Raw genomic sequence first — 17748 nt, 5'->3', positions numbered from 1 at the left:
AACAACTGTAAGTTGTGACTCTAAGCCTAATGTACAATTCTTTAAAGTTGAGTTAACGTGAAAGTCCATTGTGTTTATACCAAGCAGTCTGGGGGTGAGTGAACTGAGCCTGTACAGCCAGTTGGGTAGCTCAATGACTGTTGACCTTCAGCTAATGAGAGAGAACTCTGATGAGAATCTCTGAAACTTCCCTCTCTTTTCTGAAGTTAATAGAATGTTTGACATAACAAGTAATTTGTGACAGGAAATGGGATCAAGAGGCCATCCCATGTGCAGGATCAGGTAGATTGAATGAGTTAGTCTGTACAATAACCATGATATTTTCCAATACTTTTGTGAAGTTATATATAACAAGAAAACAAAACAAAAAAAAAACCCTCAAAATTCTGACTTGACCTCATAATGTATTGCTTTGTATAAGAGCTTCTAGCCATATTTATAACATTCTTTAAAATTGCATGAGAAACTTAAATTATGATTGCTTTTAAATTTTCTGTATTTATAATATTAAAGAATAGTGCTATTCTGTAGTTAAGCAGGTGTGGTTCTGTGACTTTCATATGCTTATCTTTTATATTATTTGCTTTTAAAACTGTTTTTAGTTTCAGCTTTGATTTAAATTTCATGGTCATTAAATTTCCTCTTTTTATCAGCATAGAATGGGAGGTTTTCTGAGTCTTAAAAGCATGTCATTTACCTTGGATGTGAATTATAATGCTTATTCTGAATAAATTCCATGTAAAACTGCAGCAGTGGTGCAGAAAATTCTTATGAATTGGAACTTAACATGTCATTGACACATTGTGAAAGATATTCTGTTGGCTTTAGTGATGGATGAGCCTGTGCTGCAAAGTTTAGCTGGAAAGGGTGGTTTACAGACCCCAACATCAGCTCTGGAATCTAGAAACTGCCTAGAACCATGAATTTTGAATCATCAGGATGGATGTAGCCTATGCAGGGGATGAGATTTTACCAGTTTTCTTCATGAAAGTCTGTGGAACAAAATCATAAACACCAACTCTTTTTGTTGTGTGTTGGCTTTTAAAAGACCTCAGTGATTTGGGGAGGATAAAGCCTTGCCTTGGGGCTCTGGTTCAATTTTTTGGGACCTGACTAAAACCCTGTATACTTGATAGTCTGGCTTATTTCTATGGTGTATTAACACCCTATAAAAGTTACATGTCATTTATTTCAAGTTTAGAACCCTCTCAAACTTCAGGGAAAACCAAACGTGAACCTTTTGAGGCTGGAATTCTGTTTACCTTTGGCCAGATCTGGCTTCCTGAATGAGAGTCACGGAGGTGCAGTGAGAAGGGTGTCTGAAGCCCCATGAACATCGCATAACTTTGGCCAAACCTGGCTTTGATCAGATAAAACATGAATGAATCTGAAACACATTGATTAACTTCCTGTCAAAGTACTCTGGGGCCTACACACAAAAGTGTAGTGTGCCAGGAAAAATGCATTTGGAGTGTCACTTTTCTCTAACTGTGAGGAAGTATCAGGGATTTTCTCTGCCAAACACACAGGTTGAAATTGGGTCAATTCACTCAACCTCCACTGCTAGTAAATACATTGAGTAGTTTCTGTAAAGGTTATGGGGTAATCCAATTGAGTGTGGATCTTGGAAAATGTTTGACATTTCTTGTGTTTGAAACACTTATTTTTAGACAGTGACAAAGAAAGAGCTGGGCTCAAAGTTTTGTGTGCCCTTTTCAAGAACACATATGATTCCGTTGTATTTGTCAGAACACAGGCTAGCAAAGAAGGCACTGTGCATGAGTGAAATCACACATGGAGACCCATGTACCTTTCAGATAGAGGAGCTGATGAATGCATTGGAGAAGACCAGACAGGAGTTAGACGCCACCAAAGCACGCCTTGCCTCCACACAGCAGTCCCTGGCTGAAAAGGAAGCACACCTGGCCAACCTTCGAGTGGAGAGAAGGAAACAGCTGGAGGAGATCCTGGAAATGAAGTGAGTACCCATGTTGCTTTCCTGAACTTTCTTTAAGGGTAGGAAAGGGGAAGAGGAGTACATAAAGCACTCAGAGAAAAAATAATCAAGCTGACATTTATCTAGTCATTTCTAGTAGATGTGATGTTGAAGCAAGCAATCTAGTCATTTCTGAGACCATGTTTCTCAGTTATTAAGTTATAACCTTGGCGTTTCAATTTGCACATTCTTCACATCTTATTTTATAAATATATATCCAACATAAGACTTTGTGTGTCTGCATTTTGTGGATAGACCTGGCATTCATAGATGTACTGAAAAGGTCTCTCTTTTTTTTTTTTTTTTTGCAAAGGTCTTGAATCAGTCAGGAGACAAAGGCCTTGAGTACTGTTCAGAGTAAAGTGGAAATTTTTCTGAGGAGTTATTTCCTAATAGTAACTTTAACTGTAACTTTGGTAATTATGTACTTTTCACTTGTGTACAATACCAGCATTGTATTGACTTTCCTGGTCTGAAGGTTGGCATCTCTTTGTTTAAAAAGCAGGACTCCAATTTCCTATATTGATAAAAGTAAATTTGAAATCCCCCCAAACACACTCGCACATCATGGAGGAGGGAAGAGTTTGGGTAAGTCAAAGGAGATTGGATTGAAACCAATTGCTTTCTTTTATTTAATCCACAAAGTGGGTTTGGGTGTTTGGCAATAGTTCTTCCTGTAGTCCTATGGTATACCCACATACATCTACCTCTTGTTACCTCTTATTTTACTCTCACAGTGAAATAGTATTATCATGGAAAAACATAGGAATATTTTTGAAATATTTTAGTAATAAGCAGTTGAGATGCATTTGTTTCTAAAGAACTAGTCAAGGTTCAGTATGTTTTACAATGAAACAATCACTAAGATTTCATTTAAATCCACCTTGCTTCCTTCAACAGGAGGGGAAACATGCCTAATTATTGTACCTTAAGCCTGCAACACAGGCTTTGAAATTGGTGGCTAGGTATAAAGGACTGACCTTATAGTGGCTCAGCAAGTCTTACACGTGGTTAACATTAAACCCAGAAAGATTAGATTATGGAAAATACAGAATGAATTATTTTTAAGAATTTAATAATGACAAAATTCTTATGCATCAATTGCCTCAGTTTCTCTAAGACCAAAGAATAAGTGGGTTTTTAAAACATATAGACTAGCAATTTTCCTAATAAAACATGATATAATAAAAAACAGATATTATTATTTTTAGTTTAGAGGTGATGGAAATGAGACTCAGAGATTCAAATAATTTGTTTAAGTTGGCTGGCCAGGATTAAAACCCAAATCTCCCTCATGCTTCCTTTCTACTACTTCATTTTTCTGATGGAGCTTTTGTGAATTTCAACTTTTATTTGTCTGAGTCACAGCAAGAATTGTGCAAATTTTAGCAGTGCCTGGTGTGCAGGAGTTACCCAGTAACTGTTGAAGGAATGAATTGATAGAATTCTGGAGATTGAACTTTATGTAGCTATTGAGAAGAAAAATATTTCCAGCTTCTATGGCACTATAATCTTGATCAATAATTTATTACCAATATTCAGTACCATATTCATTATTGACAATAAACGTACATTAATCCCATCAGTGTTGCTTTTTCATCCACGTGTCACACTTCTGCCTGCTTGTATGTTGAATGTATGTGTGTGTTGTGCTCACTGCTTTCCAGCTGTTCCTAGGCTACCCCTGAACTCCTGAAGTGATGTACTGTACCCTTATAAAGCAACGTCTGTTACTTCCTGTTTCTCACAAGAGCATGTTCTTTTAAGATTTTGAGATAACAAGTGAACGGTGAGGTATGCTCTGTTGGGAGTTGTCAGACTTGGTAGATGCATGACTTCTGGGAAATGCCATTTATATCACTGACCCTCCAGTTTCCTCTTAAAATGACTTGCATGGGGTGGTTATGGGAAGAGGTATTCACAGAGGTCTTGGCACACAGAAAATGATACATGTGTGTAAATGACTGTAACAGCCAATGAAAATATGTCACTTGTTAAATAACTTTGTGAAGAGTGCCATTTATCTAAAATTCTGATTTATTTTTTCTAAAACACATCAACCTTTCCCATATGCATGTTTTCCTACTTCATTTCATGATTTCATATAGCACCTAACTAAGACTTCTTTTGGTGAATTGCCACAGTATTGCTGAAGTGCTTAATCTGCTGTCGCTGTAAAATAAAAATAAAATTCCTCTGCTGATTCCTTTGGTAAAAGTAACAAATCCTGGCTTCATTAAGTTCAGTGTGGACCTATTCATTGTTAACCGGTCCAGAAGCCCAACCTGTAGACTCCTTCCTTAGATCTATGGAGGACACAGGTGTAGTGTAAGTGTGCTGCCTGAGATCCCTCACTAGCCTCATCAGCCTCTTAACTGTTCCAGTCAGCCAGGTGGTTATATTGATCATAATTTTTGAGCAGAATTTATGTATGCTTCCTTGATACTCCTTGTAAATAGATGATAGTGAGATATAGTAAGTTAGTGGGAACAACCAGATTTGTATTATAATTTTTAATAGTAACTTTCACTTTCTGCCAAGACTTCTTTTATCATTCATCTGGCACCCATCATGTAAGTGTATCTTCAGTGAGGTCTACCAGTTTCCAAACACTAGAAGGAAGAGAGAGGCTATCTAGTGTTAGAGGGTAACAGGGTAAGCCCAGGTTAAGAGAAAGGCAACATAATCTCATCACTCTCAGAGGAGGAACATGAAGAAGCACTGGGAGAAAAGGCACCCATGACCATAACATGTGAAAGTAGACGTGATGTTTTTAGGTGCATACTTCTACAGATACTTTTTCTTAAAAAAATAAAAGATTGTTCTTGCATATTTTGTAAGTCCCATTCTTTTTACTTTTTTAATATAAACAGCTTCCATGTCACAAATGTAGAAATGTATTACAGTGTTTTCAGTTACTCAATACACTATCATATAAGTTTACCCATTATTAGATATACATCTTAGTCCCCATGATGTGCTAATGCAAAAAATGCTGTCATAAACATTTTCCTGTTTAATTTTTTTGTTAATTTGGTTTTATATAGTCATAGACTACAAGAGATAGTACAGAGAATGTTCTTATAAGCTTCACTCATTTTGGCATTGTTGAAATCTTGTGTAGTTGTAGAATGATACTGTGCTAGGAAATGGATACTTGGTATAGTCTGTTAACCTTGCCCAGATTTCTCATGTGCATGTGTGTGTGTGCACATGTGTGTGTATTGCAGTTTCACAACTGTATAGATTTGTGCAGCTGCCACTATAGTCAGTTATAGACTTGTTCCATCAACAGAAGGATCTCTCTGGTTCAACCTTTTGACAGCTGTAAGTGCTCCTGGCTATTTCAGTTTTATCTTTGTTTTGTGTAACATTATCTTGCTACATATGCTACATTGACCTATATTTTCCTTTGCCATTCTTCAGTAGACAGAGAACTGCTTATCTTAAATTTAGATTGAACTTAGGGTGAGAAAATTTTGTAAGATTCTTCTTATTTAGATTTCCTATGAGATTTTATTTTACTTACAGTATTGTTTCCCTTTAGATTACATGTTGTGAGGCTGTCACGTGGTAAGGATCCAGTATGCATTTAAGGAATAAAAAGATGAATTAGTCAACGATTTATAACTATTCACTAAGTATCTACTATGTGATAGGCATTGTTCTTGCAAAAAATATCCTTGACCTTGTCAAGCTTGAAATTTAGTAAAATGAATGAAGGAAATGAATGAGCAAATAAATAGATGGAAGTGTAGCCTCTTATATGAGTAAAGAGGTTTGAAATTCCATTTAGAAAGCCATTTCTAAAGTTAAGGGTCCTTTTGGTTATTTGGGATGGAGAAGGACAGGGACAGTAGGAGCACTTCCAATCATCTGGGAACCCTTTTAGGAACCAGGTTCATTCTAAAGGAGAGACTTTTAATTTATTGCATGTTGAATTCTTTTCTACAATATTTTTCCTTCTTCAGTTTGCTTTTAATTTATTTGTATTCCAACTGCTTGTCATTATTCCTACACTGAAAGGAACCGTTCCCAAGCATATATTTTCACAGATTTATAATATTTGCTTTCTGTATATAAAATTATTCCTTTATTTATTTTCACAGATTTATAGCACTTGCTTTTCTTTGTGTATAAAATTATTCCTTTACTCAAAAAAAATCTCACAGTGAATGGTTCATCTTTGTTGAATCTGTATGTATTTAAAATGAATTTTATTAAAAATAGGAAGAACATAATTCTATATGTTTAGCTTTATTAACACTGGTTAATGAGCTTACATTCCAGTAACCAAAACTGTGTTATTTAACTTACGGCAAGAGAATTTGATATCTGTGGCTAAAGGGGTTGAGGGCCATGAGATACAGTACTTACAACCTATCTGTGTGCATTTTTGACAGACTGACAGGCAACTCAACTGATATTTTTCACTCAGTATACAATGTTGAGTATAATAAGGATTTAAATAACTACCTACTAGTTACAGAATTTGATGTATGCCTTAGACTTTTTGAGGTGATTTCCTGGGCTTATGTTATATAAAAATTTTAAGCAGACCTCTACATTTTTAACTCATATCATGTAATTCATCTTAATTTACTGGGTATTATTGGATTCCAGACATCTTCTCCAGATAGTGTCACAAGCTTTTGTATGCTCTGGGTTATTTTAGGACATTTACAGTGAGGCTAGGCAGCAGCTCATTCTAGGGCATTATCCTTTGGGGCCCTTTGATCTGGGATCCTTTCTGAGAGAGCCACTCATTAGGTAAGTACTCTTCAAAGGAGAGGCACCGTGCAGAAAATGATAAAATCAATTTGTTCTGTACTTCATGCCAACATGAGAAAAGACAAATCACATTTCTTTAGGGAGGAATCCTAAGTGCCTGGCAATTTGCACAGGATAAATGGAGACTGGGAGAGGCATTTTGGAGGCAACTGTTACTTAAATTGATAAATTCGGTTGTTGGAGCAAGTAAAATTGTACTGTTTTGCAGAGATGTTATGGGAATTGAATGAGATTATGCATTTAAAACAAAGTGATGTTAAGCCATAAAGACTACAATTATATATTGTTATAATTAATATATTAGGTACATTCACTACAGTGAGTATACACTGACCCTACTTTTAATAGCAATTTAGTCAATGATTTTTTCTTTTGCTGCAACATAAATCTCTCATTAACTAATGTCTTATTTATAAAAACTTTGACTAATTTGGTTTTAAAAATATTCTGTACTAAGGTACTTTGCCCTATAATGTTCTACTCTAATTCCATTTACTTCTTGCTCAGTTCTAAGAGATATATGAGTTATTGAGAACACTGATGAAGACTGTTATAACTACTTAAGTTACCTGCAGTGACTAGAGAAGGAGCAAATAAATGTGACAAACAGTGACTCACTCAAAATCCATTTGAATTGAGTCGTAGGTAGTCATGTGAGTGCACAATTGCTTACCATTCATGATTTTTGCTGCCCTCTCAATCTTGAAATCAGGGCTTAGAGTCATAGCAGAAGACAAAACATTTGCATACCAAACTTATAGTAGGTAAGTAAAACTTAATTATAAAGAATAACTTTTGATTGGTGGAATATTGTAGTTAATTTCAAGTGCAAGAAACAGAAAGCTATATTCCAGAAACTATATTCCAAAACTCAAATAGGTCTGCAGTAATCAGATACCCACATTCTTGTCTGGATGCTGTGCCATTCTTAGCATTGAGCTTCTACCTTATGGTGCAAGGCTTTTGCTTCAGTTCCAACTTTCTAATAATCCATGTTGTAGCAGAAAGTAGGAAGAAGAAAGGAATCTCTCTGTTCTTTGAGTTACACATACCATCCATTGACATCTGAGCCATTTAACAATTCATATAATAAATAGTTGCTGAGCATCTGTTTTGTGCAAGTACTGATCTAAACCCAAACAACCTATGTAGGGATTGTTTTAGGTGAACAGAAAGGACTTCAAACAGAACTCCTCCTGTTTGTGGGGCTTATATTCTAAAGATGCCAGATCTAGTGTGAGAGAAGGGGCCATAGTTTTAAATCATGTAGTCACTCTTAACTTCAAAACAGACAGGGAAATGTAGCCTTTAGTAAGTATCATTATGTCCAGTGAACATTTGAGGAGTGAAGTACCACAGGAAGAAAAGGAAAGGTTATTGGGAGCAATTGGTCTCTCATAAAAGAAAAAAATGAAGTCAACTAGTATGTTATATCACAAAACATTAAAAATTTTTCACAACTACACCTGTAGAGAGGTCATTCCTAACAAACATGCAATCACACACATGTGTATCTAGCATATATTTGAGATGATTTCTAGATACCATGCTTGGCAAAACATAGGGGTCCTGTAAGGAATAAATGGGATGAGGGATACCTGAAAATATTCTTAAATGGTAAGCAATGTCTAGAGAAGGTCAAGCAAGGTCTAGAGAAGGCCAAGAAGGTAGATGCTTTTTCTGGGAGTGGGATGTAGGAAAAGAAGTGTATTGATTTGTGCTGCCTCAGGGCTGTGGGAAGAAACCTTTCATTCAGTGTGAGAGAACTTCATAATAATAGGGACCCTCTTACCTATTTCAGGTGAATTTCCATCTTAAATGAAGAAAGAAACAAGGTGATCTCTAAAACTCCTTGCAATGTAGAATTATATCCATAATTTCACTAAATAAATGACCTGGAACATAGATGAAAGTTAATAATTGTTGATTAGTTCATTGTTCTTTAATCTTTTCTTTGAGGAACTCTATTTGAATGCAGAATCATCTGCCAAATATCAAAATCGTGTATGACCACAATGGAATTTTCCTGTATTTTGTTTATATCCTTACCCCCGTAACTCTTTAGATACGAAATATATGAGCCAAACAGAGATGTGTTCCACAAATTATGATAGGGAATGAACTGAAATGCTTAAATTGTGTATCAGAGAGTCCTTTACCATCCCTACCAGGAGGAATGTGCTGTTTGTGATTAAAATGTCTTTGGAGCATTACACTGGCCTAGACATAGGGAATATTCATTGCATGCAGGTCTTAGTACTGGGATTAGCCTACCAGTGAACATTTTTTAAGCCCTTCTTGGGTGACAGACATGGGCTAAGTGCCTCACATGCATATTGCTGCCGCCTCCTACAAGGTAGGTGTATGATTGCTCCCATTCTATGGTTATAGACATGCGGCTCCAATACCTGGAATTCAAAAACAGAACAAGTCCGTAGCCCATGATCTTAAACATGGAATGCAGACTTCTATTGAAGAACTTGAGATATCATCATGAGAATTTCAAGTCTAGGACTAAGGGGAGCAGGTTTGACTAACTAGTAGAAACAGAGCAGATAGGTGCTTCTTCTAGCCTGCCTCATAGAGCAGTACAGAAGTTTGGACTATGGGGGACAAGAAGCAATAATAAAACTAGTTGGAAGAAACCTTTGAAGTTAGTTTCCTTATCTTAAAACAATAAGGGACATAACTGTCTTTTGGCAAAAACAAAAACAAAAACAAAAAAAACCCACCATATAAATATAGTGCATGTTTTTGGAGATACTAATATATAGTTTTGATGATGAAAACTGTCAGTCAAAAGGGCCGTTGGTCTGGTGATTTTTAATTGAAATAGAAACATTTTTGAGCTACAGAAGTATAGGCTTTCAGCTTAAAAAATCATAATCAGAAGTTAAATAAATTAATGCTTGTGAATTATAGACAAATAATTCCAGGCACCATAATTTGTGTTATCACTTGTCCTCACAGCAGTCCCATGATGGCTGGGAAAGGTCACCCACTAAAAATGGGGAAGAGAAATGAAGGGACTTCCAGCCTCCTGAAACATGGCAGGTCAAAGGGGAGCTGGCCTTTTCTTCCAATCCAGGAGCAACACCATGTTGCAGGATGTCCAGGCAATACCTGATCTGATGCTGTAAGAGGAGGTGCCAATTTTCACCCCTTAAGGCTAGGGTGAACAGTCATATCACACACAAGGAGAAAACCGGAAGTGAATAGTGTAGTGGGTTCACACACCAAGTGCTGAATCAAGGATTCTTTGGTGCAGTCGGGAAGCTCTCAGGACTTGGGTGCAAGCTTGAATCTGCTAGTTATAGCATATGTGTGTATATATAAACATATATACACATGTAGTTATGTGTTTATTTGTAACCATAGGCAAACCTGACTTTATCTCACCATCTCAGAACAGGACTCTCAACTCAGATAACCATTCTCTAAAGTATGGCAGTCAATTTGGGGTAGCTTACCCCTCAGGGGAACATTTGAAATGTTTGGCAGGGTCTGGAGACATTTTCAGTTGTCACAACTAGAGGAAAGTTGTTACTAGAATCTAGTGAGTAGAGACCAGGGATGCTGTTAAGCATTTTACAATGCATAGGAAAATCCTAACACCAAAAATTACCCAGACCAAAGTACCAATAAAGTTGAGAAATCCATAAGCAATCTCTTCTCTTTATACTGTTTCTCTAAGTAACAAAGAAACTCCTGTACAGTCTCACCTCTGGCTTCATTTTGACTTATTTTTAAAGAAGACTCATTCTGGATGTATTTTCCTCACTCAAGATTATGATCAGACAGAGAGTGAGGTGGCTTGGGGCCTTTTTGTATAAAGGATTTTGACTTCTTTACTCTGGTTCATTTTCCTGGGCTCATGGACTGACTCACCCTGTGGCTCTGTAGGGGAGTTTATACAAATCTCAAATCCTAATCCCCAGGAGACTTAGATCCCTAGAGATGTAAACCCTGGCTGACATTATCAAGACTTGTTCCTTCAATGCCTCTTTCATAGCAGACCATACAGTATTGCCCAGCACCTTAATTCCATCAGTCTGTGGCCCTCATTTTCCTATACTATACAGTAAGGACATAAAACTGGACAATTCTCAAGGCTCAGGCTAACCTTCTAAATTGATGCATGATTATAGGAACTTCTTTTTTTCTCTTCTTTCGTGTCTCTTCCATTTGTTTATTTCTTTGTAACATCACTCTGGGTAGCCAGGTCCTCTCTAGGAAAACATTTTTGGCAGTGATTATTTAGAGCCAAAGAGTTAGAAGAAAAGTGAGAATACTAGAAATGTGGAGAATGTATGCCATAGCAGATCCTGTGGCCATAAAAGGGAAACAGACTACTGGATAGACACCTGAGGGCAAGACTTGGAGAAAATTCCAGTATGTAGGGTTTCTTTACCTTTCTTTGCACAGGAAAATGCACTCTACATAAGACTGGGGATCTACAATCCTAAGAATATACAGCATTAACGTAAAAAATCTGCATTTCATTGGAAGGAGGTTTCACAAAGGCTCCAAGTCCATGAAGATGTGTAGCTTTATAGAAAGTGACACCCTCAAAACGAAGAAGGCTCTGAATACTTTTGCTCCCTGGTAAGCATTTAATGAACATTTTGTGAAAGAAAATGAATGGAAAGATGCCTTGATATTGCTAGGCTTTTCTAGCAAAATAGAGAAACAAAAAGAAAGAAAAAGGAAGACTTTATTGAGGATGTAGAAAGGAGAACATAACTACAGTGGGGCTGGGCTTCTCCTCTGGCCATAGAAGAACAGGGCAAGGGTGGTGGGGTAGTGATAGTAGTATATGACCTCTGGCCAGAGATGGGGTTTGAGGCGGGCCTTGATGAGCTGTGAGGAACTTAGTGGAATTTTCTTCATGTGCACGAGAAAGGGTAAAAGAAGTTGTATCAGGGCTGAGGAGGAAGGAGGAAGTGGTCATCAGGGAGATAAGCTGTCAGGATTGTTGTTTTGGCCTGCTCCTATGTTAGACCACCAACATAATATTCAGTAATTTATACTAGGGCAGAAACCTTTCAGATATATCATGATATAGTTGAATATGATATGCCTCCAGCTAGTTACTGTTTCTCCTTTCTCCCTTCCTCTTCTGATCAGTCTCCTATTCTTTTCCTCCATTTCTTCCTTCTCCTTTCTCTATATCTTTCACTCTTTTTCTTTTCTCCATTATTTCCTGCTTCTGTGCTGGTGTCCTACGGAGTGCTAGAATTGTTTTACTAGATTATGTTGGGCAGACGGCAGAGTAAACATGTGGGAAGGAGGGATGTTAAGAGGACATGGGCAAATGGAGAACATTCGAGAACAGAGAAATTGCTGGCTCTAGCACTTTTGCCAGGGGAAGGAATTGTGTTTAGGAAAGACCACTCAGTTCTCTAACACAATGGAGATTTGTAGCTAGAAGCCACATTGTCAACCAAGTATGATCAGAGTCTTTTGTTTACTACTCCCAGAGTTCAGGAACTACCAGATTGTAAAAATTGAAATAAAGCATTTGGCTTGATCTTTGGAATAAGCCACTATTCCAGGGGCTTGCTTTGAACTTGCAGGAGTCTGAGGGTCAGTTTTTGAGACTCAGTTATTGCCTCACTCCCAGTGTTTCACTTAATTGAAGGATTTGCACGGGATACTGCAGCTGGGTCAGTATGCACTTATTGATAACATTTAAATTGATGACTTTCTGCTACATTTTAAATTGGTATTTGTGTGTTCAGTTTATCAAGCCCTGAACTTGAACCTTTTTTTTCTTCCTGGCTCTGCCTCTGAGTTTTCTTGGAAAATGTTCCTTTTGATGTATTTCCAATGCTTCTGTGAGCTAATTATAAGGTCAAGAGGGATTGGGCAGGTCCTATGCTGCTTCTCTGCTCTGCCCTGGCTCCACTGTTCCCTGGGAAGTTGTTCCTTATGGGCTGTCACTGGAGTTCCCCTGCTGGTTCTCATTGTTGGCCACTGAGAGGCACTGTAGAAGACAGGAAGGTGGAAGGAAAACAAGGCTAGGCAGCTCCTTTTGGGTCCTGTCTCTGGCAGCAAGGGCTTTTCTCCTGAACAATAGACCTCTTAACCAGCATCTATTCATGGCTCCAACTGTTTCTGAGGTTGTTATATCTTACTTGGCTTCTGCAGCCTGACATGTAACAATACTTGTTCAGCATCATTATTTCTGGATGCCTCAAAATCCTTTGTTTGCTTCATTTCCGCTCCTCTAACCCCTCCTTCTGAAGAGCATTCACTGCAGTCTCTTCATTGGAACCACTAGTGGTGAATTCTGCTTCTTTCAGGACCCAGACTAGATAGTGTGGAAGCCCCTGGTGCCTTGGTCAGATGCAGAAGATTTGTTAGAATGATTTTTAAAATTGTTTTTAGAAAATGTTTATATTTTCTATGTTAAATAATTTTGAGAAAAGAAGCAGATTACTTGATGCTGAAGTCAAAACACTGAAACAAATTCACTATTCTGTGGTTGCTGCAAGTGAGGAGTTTTTAAATGATACTTCAGCACGAATGACTATTGAGAACCCCACCTTTGAGCTGTGGGGCTGAGGTTCCCAGAGTCAGTTTCTAAGACTAGTCAACACAGCTCCCTATTTCTGTCCCATCCTATGCAGGAAAACCCACCCTTTGTCTTGCAGGCCTAGGAAAGTCACTGTGACAGAAAGCAAGAGGTTCTCGAGCTGGAAGAAACAAGAACATAGTGGGGTGTCAGTTCTTTCAAGTTCAGAGCTTTCTAGTTTCCGTGAAGCTGAAGGCACTTTTGGATTTCTGTAGCTGCCATATAGCACACAGGATAAGGAAAGATTAAGCAACTCTTCTCTCATGGTTTATTTAGCCACTGAATCATTCTTAAAGAAAACACTTTGACCAGTCAGGTATTTCTGGAAAAAATGAACAAATATTTATCAAGTGCTTAATTAACAACCTTTTGCCCAATCAGAGAATTAGAACTTTTAATGCAGACTTACATCTGGGATAAATATCGAAAACAGAAGAGTAGCAGGAAGCTCAGAGAGCATCCCGAAAGCACTTCGAGGATGTGGCTCTGAGCCATGGTATGTTGCTCAAATGGGAGAACGTTAGGTAAAAGGGTAGAGCTGTTGGAGGATGAGGGTGTTATAGCTTCTATCTAGATAACCCCTCAAAACCTCATGTAGAAGGGGTTATGGAAGTAACTAGATCATGGGGGTGATAACTGATTTAGTCCCCTAATTGAATTAACATACGTCTTGGTGTGAATGATAAATGTACTGAAGAGGGAAGACACACCCTGAGTGTAGGTGGACCAACCAATAAACTTATATCTAGAAGGGATTAAAGGGTAAGAAGAAGGAAGCTGTGCTACTTCCTGCCTGCCAAGCAGTGGACTATTTTTCTTCTGCTGTGCCCCTCTGCCTTGATGCCCTGCCTTTGGAACCAGACAACTATGGACTGAAACCTTTACAAACTGTGTATAAACCTTTTCTCCTTTAACTTGTGGGTATAGGATATTTTGCCCCTGCAATACGAAAGTAACTAAGACAAGGGCATGGTAAGAGGAGGGGATTTGCCTCTGTAAAGGCCCTGTGGCAAAAGAACTCACTGACCTTTCACTAGCTCCTGGGAATCCTGTCAGGCTGGAGAAGTCAGCAGCAGCCAGATACTCAGAGCTTTGTCAGTTATTAAAGTTTATCCTAAGAACAGGAACTCATTGAATGAAGATGGGAAGATCATATTATGATTTGAAAATAATAAAAATGTGTCTACAGTGTTTTTACCAAGTGCCAGGTACTTGTAAAAGCTTTACATGCAACAGTTCATTTAATCTTCACAACTTTCCAAGATGAGTACTGTTACCATCTCCATTTTGCATTTAGGAAAGAAAAGGCACAGAGATTAAATAACTAGCCCATCCAGCAAAAGTGATATTGTGACCTCTCTGGACTGTCATGAGGTCCAGCCATATGCCTGATCTTTCTACTGTACTGCCCTGGATTTTGCACAGAGTATGGATTTGAGCACAGGTACACTAGTTAGGAAGTTACTACAACAATCTTGGAGGACAGAGCTAGGACAAAGTAGTGGCTGTGGGGGCAGAAAGAAGCAAAAGCTAAGAGATTGGTAGGAAGCCAAATTGATGACTGCGCTTAGGTTGGCTATAAGAGCAATAAGGGAGGGAGCCCTTCATGTCTTCCTTCCTGGCATCCCTGCTCTCTACTATCTGAGCACTCCCTTCCCCTCATGCTTGGGAGCTGGGAGACATTGCTCTGGTCGAAGTTTCAAGGCTGACACACAGTTGGGCAATTCTTTATGGTGGACTGCTGGTCTCTGCCCAAGGGATGACAGTACCAATACCCTTCCCACAGTAGTGACACAAAGAACAAACAAAAAAAGTTGCCTCCAGATATTGGTAGAGTTCCACCACAGTGCAAAATCTCTGGTTGAGAATAGCTAGTCTAGTCCTGGCTTGTGTATGTTTGTGGCTTCTCACCTTGGACCCTACAATACACTGTAGTACACTGGGCTTAACCTGGTGTAGTAGTAACAGTGGTGGAGTTATAACACTGGCCCATGCCCAGTCCCTCTGGAGGCAGCATTACCCAGACCACATAGATTCTTGAAGCTTAGAGGGGAATCTTTCCACCCTAATATTCATCTACTGATCTTTGGTGGGGTAGTTTAGACCCTTGACCTTCACTCAGTGCCACTATTTTTCTTTGAGAACATAAACTTTTAATTTCTGTGCAATTGATTCCATCAGGAGCTTTTTATAATCTACTTTCATCTTTGGGCATTGCCTGTATCTTCCATTTCTGACATAATTATTTCCTAGACATTTCCAAAACTTTCTTTTTCAGGCTTACATATTTTGTTCAGAAGGCCTTTTTATTGAAGTTAAGTAAACTGCTCATTTAGAAATGTAAGTTTATAAAATACTAATATTTAGAGAAGAGTTTAAAGAATTTTGGTTGACAGTTTCCTTACAAAGACATACATTTTTTTGTTTTGTTTTTTCAAATGCCATGAGCAGCCTATCCTTCAGTGTGGCATCCATGCAGGTATCTGGGAGGAAGTACATGGGCACCTGGAGGGGCCTGACTCTCAGTCTGCTATGATGAGTGCTGCTGTTGCTCTGTCAGATGCAGAAGTGCCTCTGCAGAGCAGGACACAGTATTTCTATAAAATCAGCTCTTTCCTAATTTATGCCTCCTGGACTTGGGTACAATACTTTTAAATCTTTTTAAAATATCAATTATAAATGAAAGTAAAGCAAACCCCCACATCCCTTTCATCCAAATTCAGCAATTATTCAACTCATTGCCAATCCCTACCCCTCTTCCTGGATTATTTTGAAGCAAATCTAGACATTATATCATTTCATCCATAAATAATTTAGTATAAACATTATTTTTCAGATAAACATTTTGACACCAAATTACAAACACTGTAGGGTAGTGGAGAATTCTCATAAAGGGCTTTCTCAATAGCTTTGGAATGCCCTGGGGCCCAAATGTGAAAGGCTTATATTTTAAAAATTTTTAAATGTTGCTATAAACCAGCAAAAATTTGGTGATTATTATATAGAGAAGCCAGAAAGAATTACACTGCTTGACACATCCTTTAATTGATTGTTAGCTCTATTCTCCCTGGCTTATGCTTCAATTTCAGAATTCTCAGGGTTGACATGACTCCATCTCCTAGTATTCTTAGTAAATATTGATATTTCTCTGCATAACTGACAGAGGATTTTTCTTGGTCCTGTCTCTTTTCATCCCCTTGATTGAATAGTACATCAAGATTTTGAAGAAGCAAACAACTTTCAAAGTACGTAAAGCTGAACTGCTGGTGATCATGTCTTCATCTTCTGTACTGAAGGGTTCTTGGGTCTTGATTAGAGATCTGTCTATAGAAAACAAAACCCAGATGAAGTAAGTTCATTCTGTAATTAGAAAAGCCCCTGAATCGCTAACAAAGTCTGAATATACTCAGCCTCTTGCACTATTTTATTAATGATCCCATTGGCATCAATATCCCTCTCCATCTTTCTGTAAAAGATTAATTTAGCTTGTTGTTCTTAACATACAGCTGTCACTGAGCTGTCATTTACTGTGCAATAACCACAGACCTCACACTGTGCTAGATGCTGATGCAGTCATGGTTCAGACAGTCTCCACTTTCTAGAAGCTTACTCTAGCCTTGATCATTTTGGTGTCCCATTTGTAAGTCCTACCCTGGCAGATTTATCATTTAACCCTGGTGTTAAATTCAGATGACTTAGAGGGGAAAGGGAGGCTTCCATATCTAAAGAACCTTCAGTTAAGAGGTAACATGAGATAACTTTGAACTGAACCAGCTTTCTGTCCTAGGTTTGGCATTCAAATCTGGGTGGTTTAGAAAGAGAAGGACCCCATAAAGTACACCAGCTAGGTCAGGAATCTTGGCAGCATTCTGGTCCTGGTTGCAGCAGAAGTATGCCCCAGTAGAACTGGAACATGTAGAGGCCAGAGTCTTCTGCCAAGAAATACGTTATATCCTTCATGCCTCAGTTGCCAGTTGGCCTTGAACTAAGCAGGACTGACTGTGACAATTAGGTGTCACCACAGATTTTATTGTTTCATAGCATCTAGTGGAGCCCCATCTCTGGAAGGACTCTTTTAGCCTCTGCTTCGCCCTTGAAATGAGAAAGGACTTATTAGCACAAAGGTAAAGTGCCTAGGATTTCTGAGATCGAACAAGATGGTTTGAGTTTGGATGTTGGCCTGTCCATGTGTCAGGTTTTGAAGACCCATCCCGATTAGACAGTCTGTGCATTCTTTGTCTTCCTATTCCACAAACAGCTACGAGCTCTTTCTACATGAGAGGGGATTGTGTCCAACCATGGCCACAGCATGATTTCCTGCCTCTTGGAGTGCAGTTGGTTGTATAAACTGGTAATTACTGTGGAGAGGAATAAGTGCTGTGAT

At 38.3% G+C, this 17748-nt stretch overlaps 1 protein-coding gene across 13 annotated transcripts in view; it reads left to right on the top strand.

The window, feature by feature from the left end:
• Positions 1-17748, top strand: part of Erc2 (ELKS/RAB6-interacting/CAST family member 2) — a 1000708-nt gene that overhangs the window by 633310 nt on the left and 349650 nt on the right. For all 13 annotated transcript variants that reach the window (XR_010050129.1, XR_010050130.1, XM_063257298.1 and 10 more), the window contains one exon: positions 1818-1978. Coding sequence is in view for 11 of the 13 variants with exons in the window: in XM_063257298.1 (XP_063113368.1) it covers positions 1818-1978 (161 nt within the window). In the remaining 2 variants the exon portion in view is untranslated. The remainder of the gene's footprint in view (positions 1-1817; positions 1979-17748) is intronic.

This window comes from Cavia porcellus, unplaced genomic scaffold (assembly GCF_034190915.1).
Source record: "Cavia porcellus strain 051 isolate PalLab524CR breed Dunkin Hartley unplaced genomic scaffold, mCavPor4.1 scaffold_10, whole genome shotgun sequence".
Lineage (NCBI taxonomy): Eukaryota > Metazoa > Chordata > Mammalia > Rodentia > Caviidae > Cavia > Cavia porcellus.
This window is presented reverse-complemented; position numbering and strand designations above follow the sequence as displayed.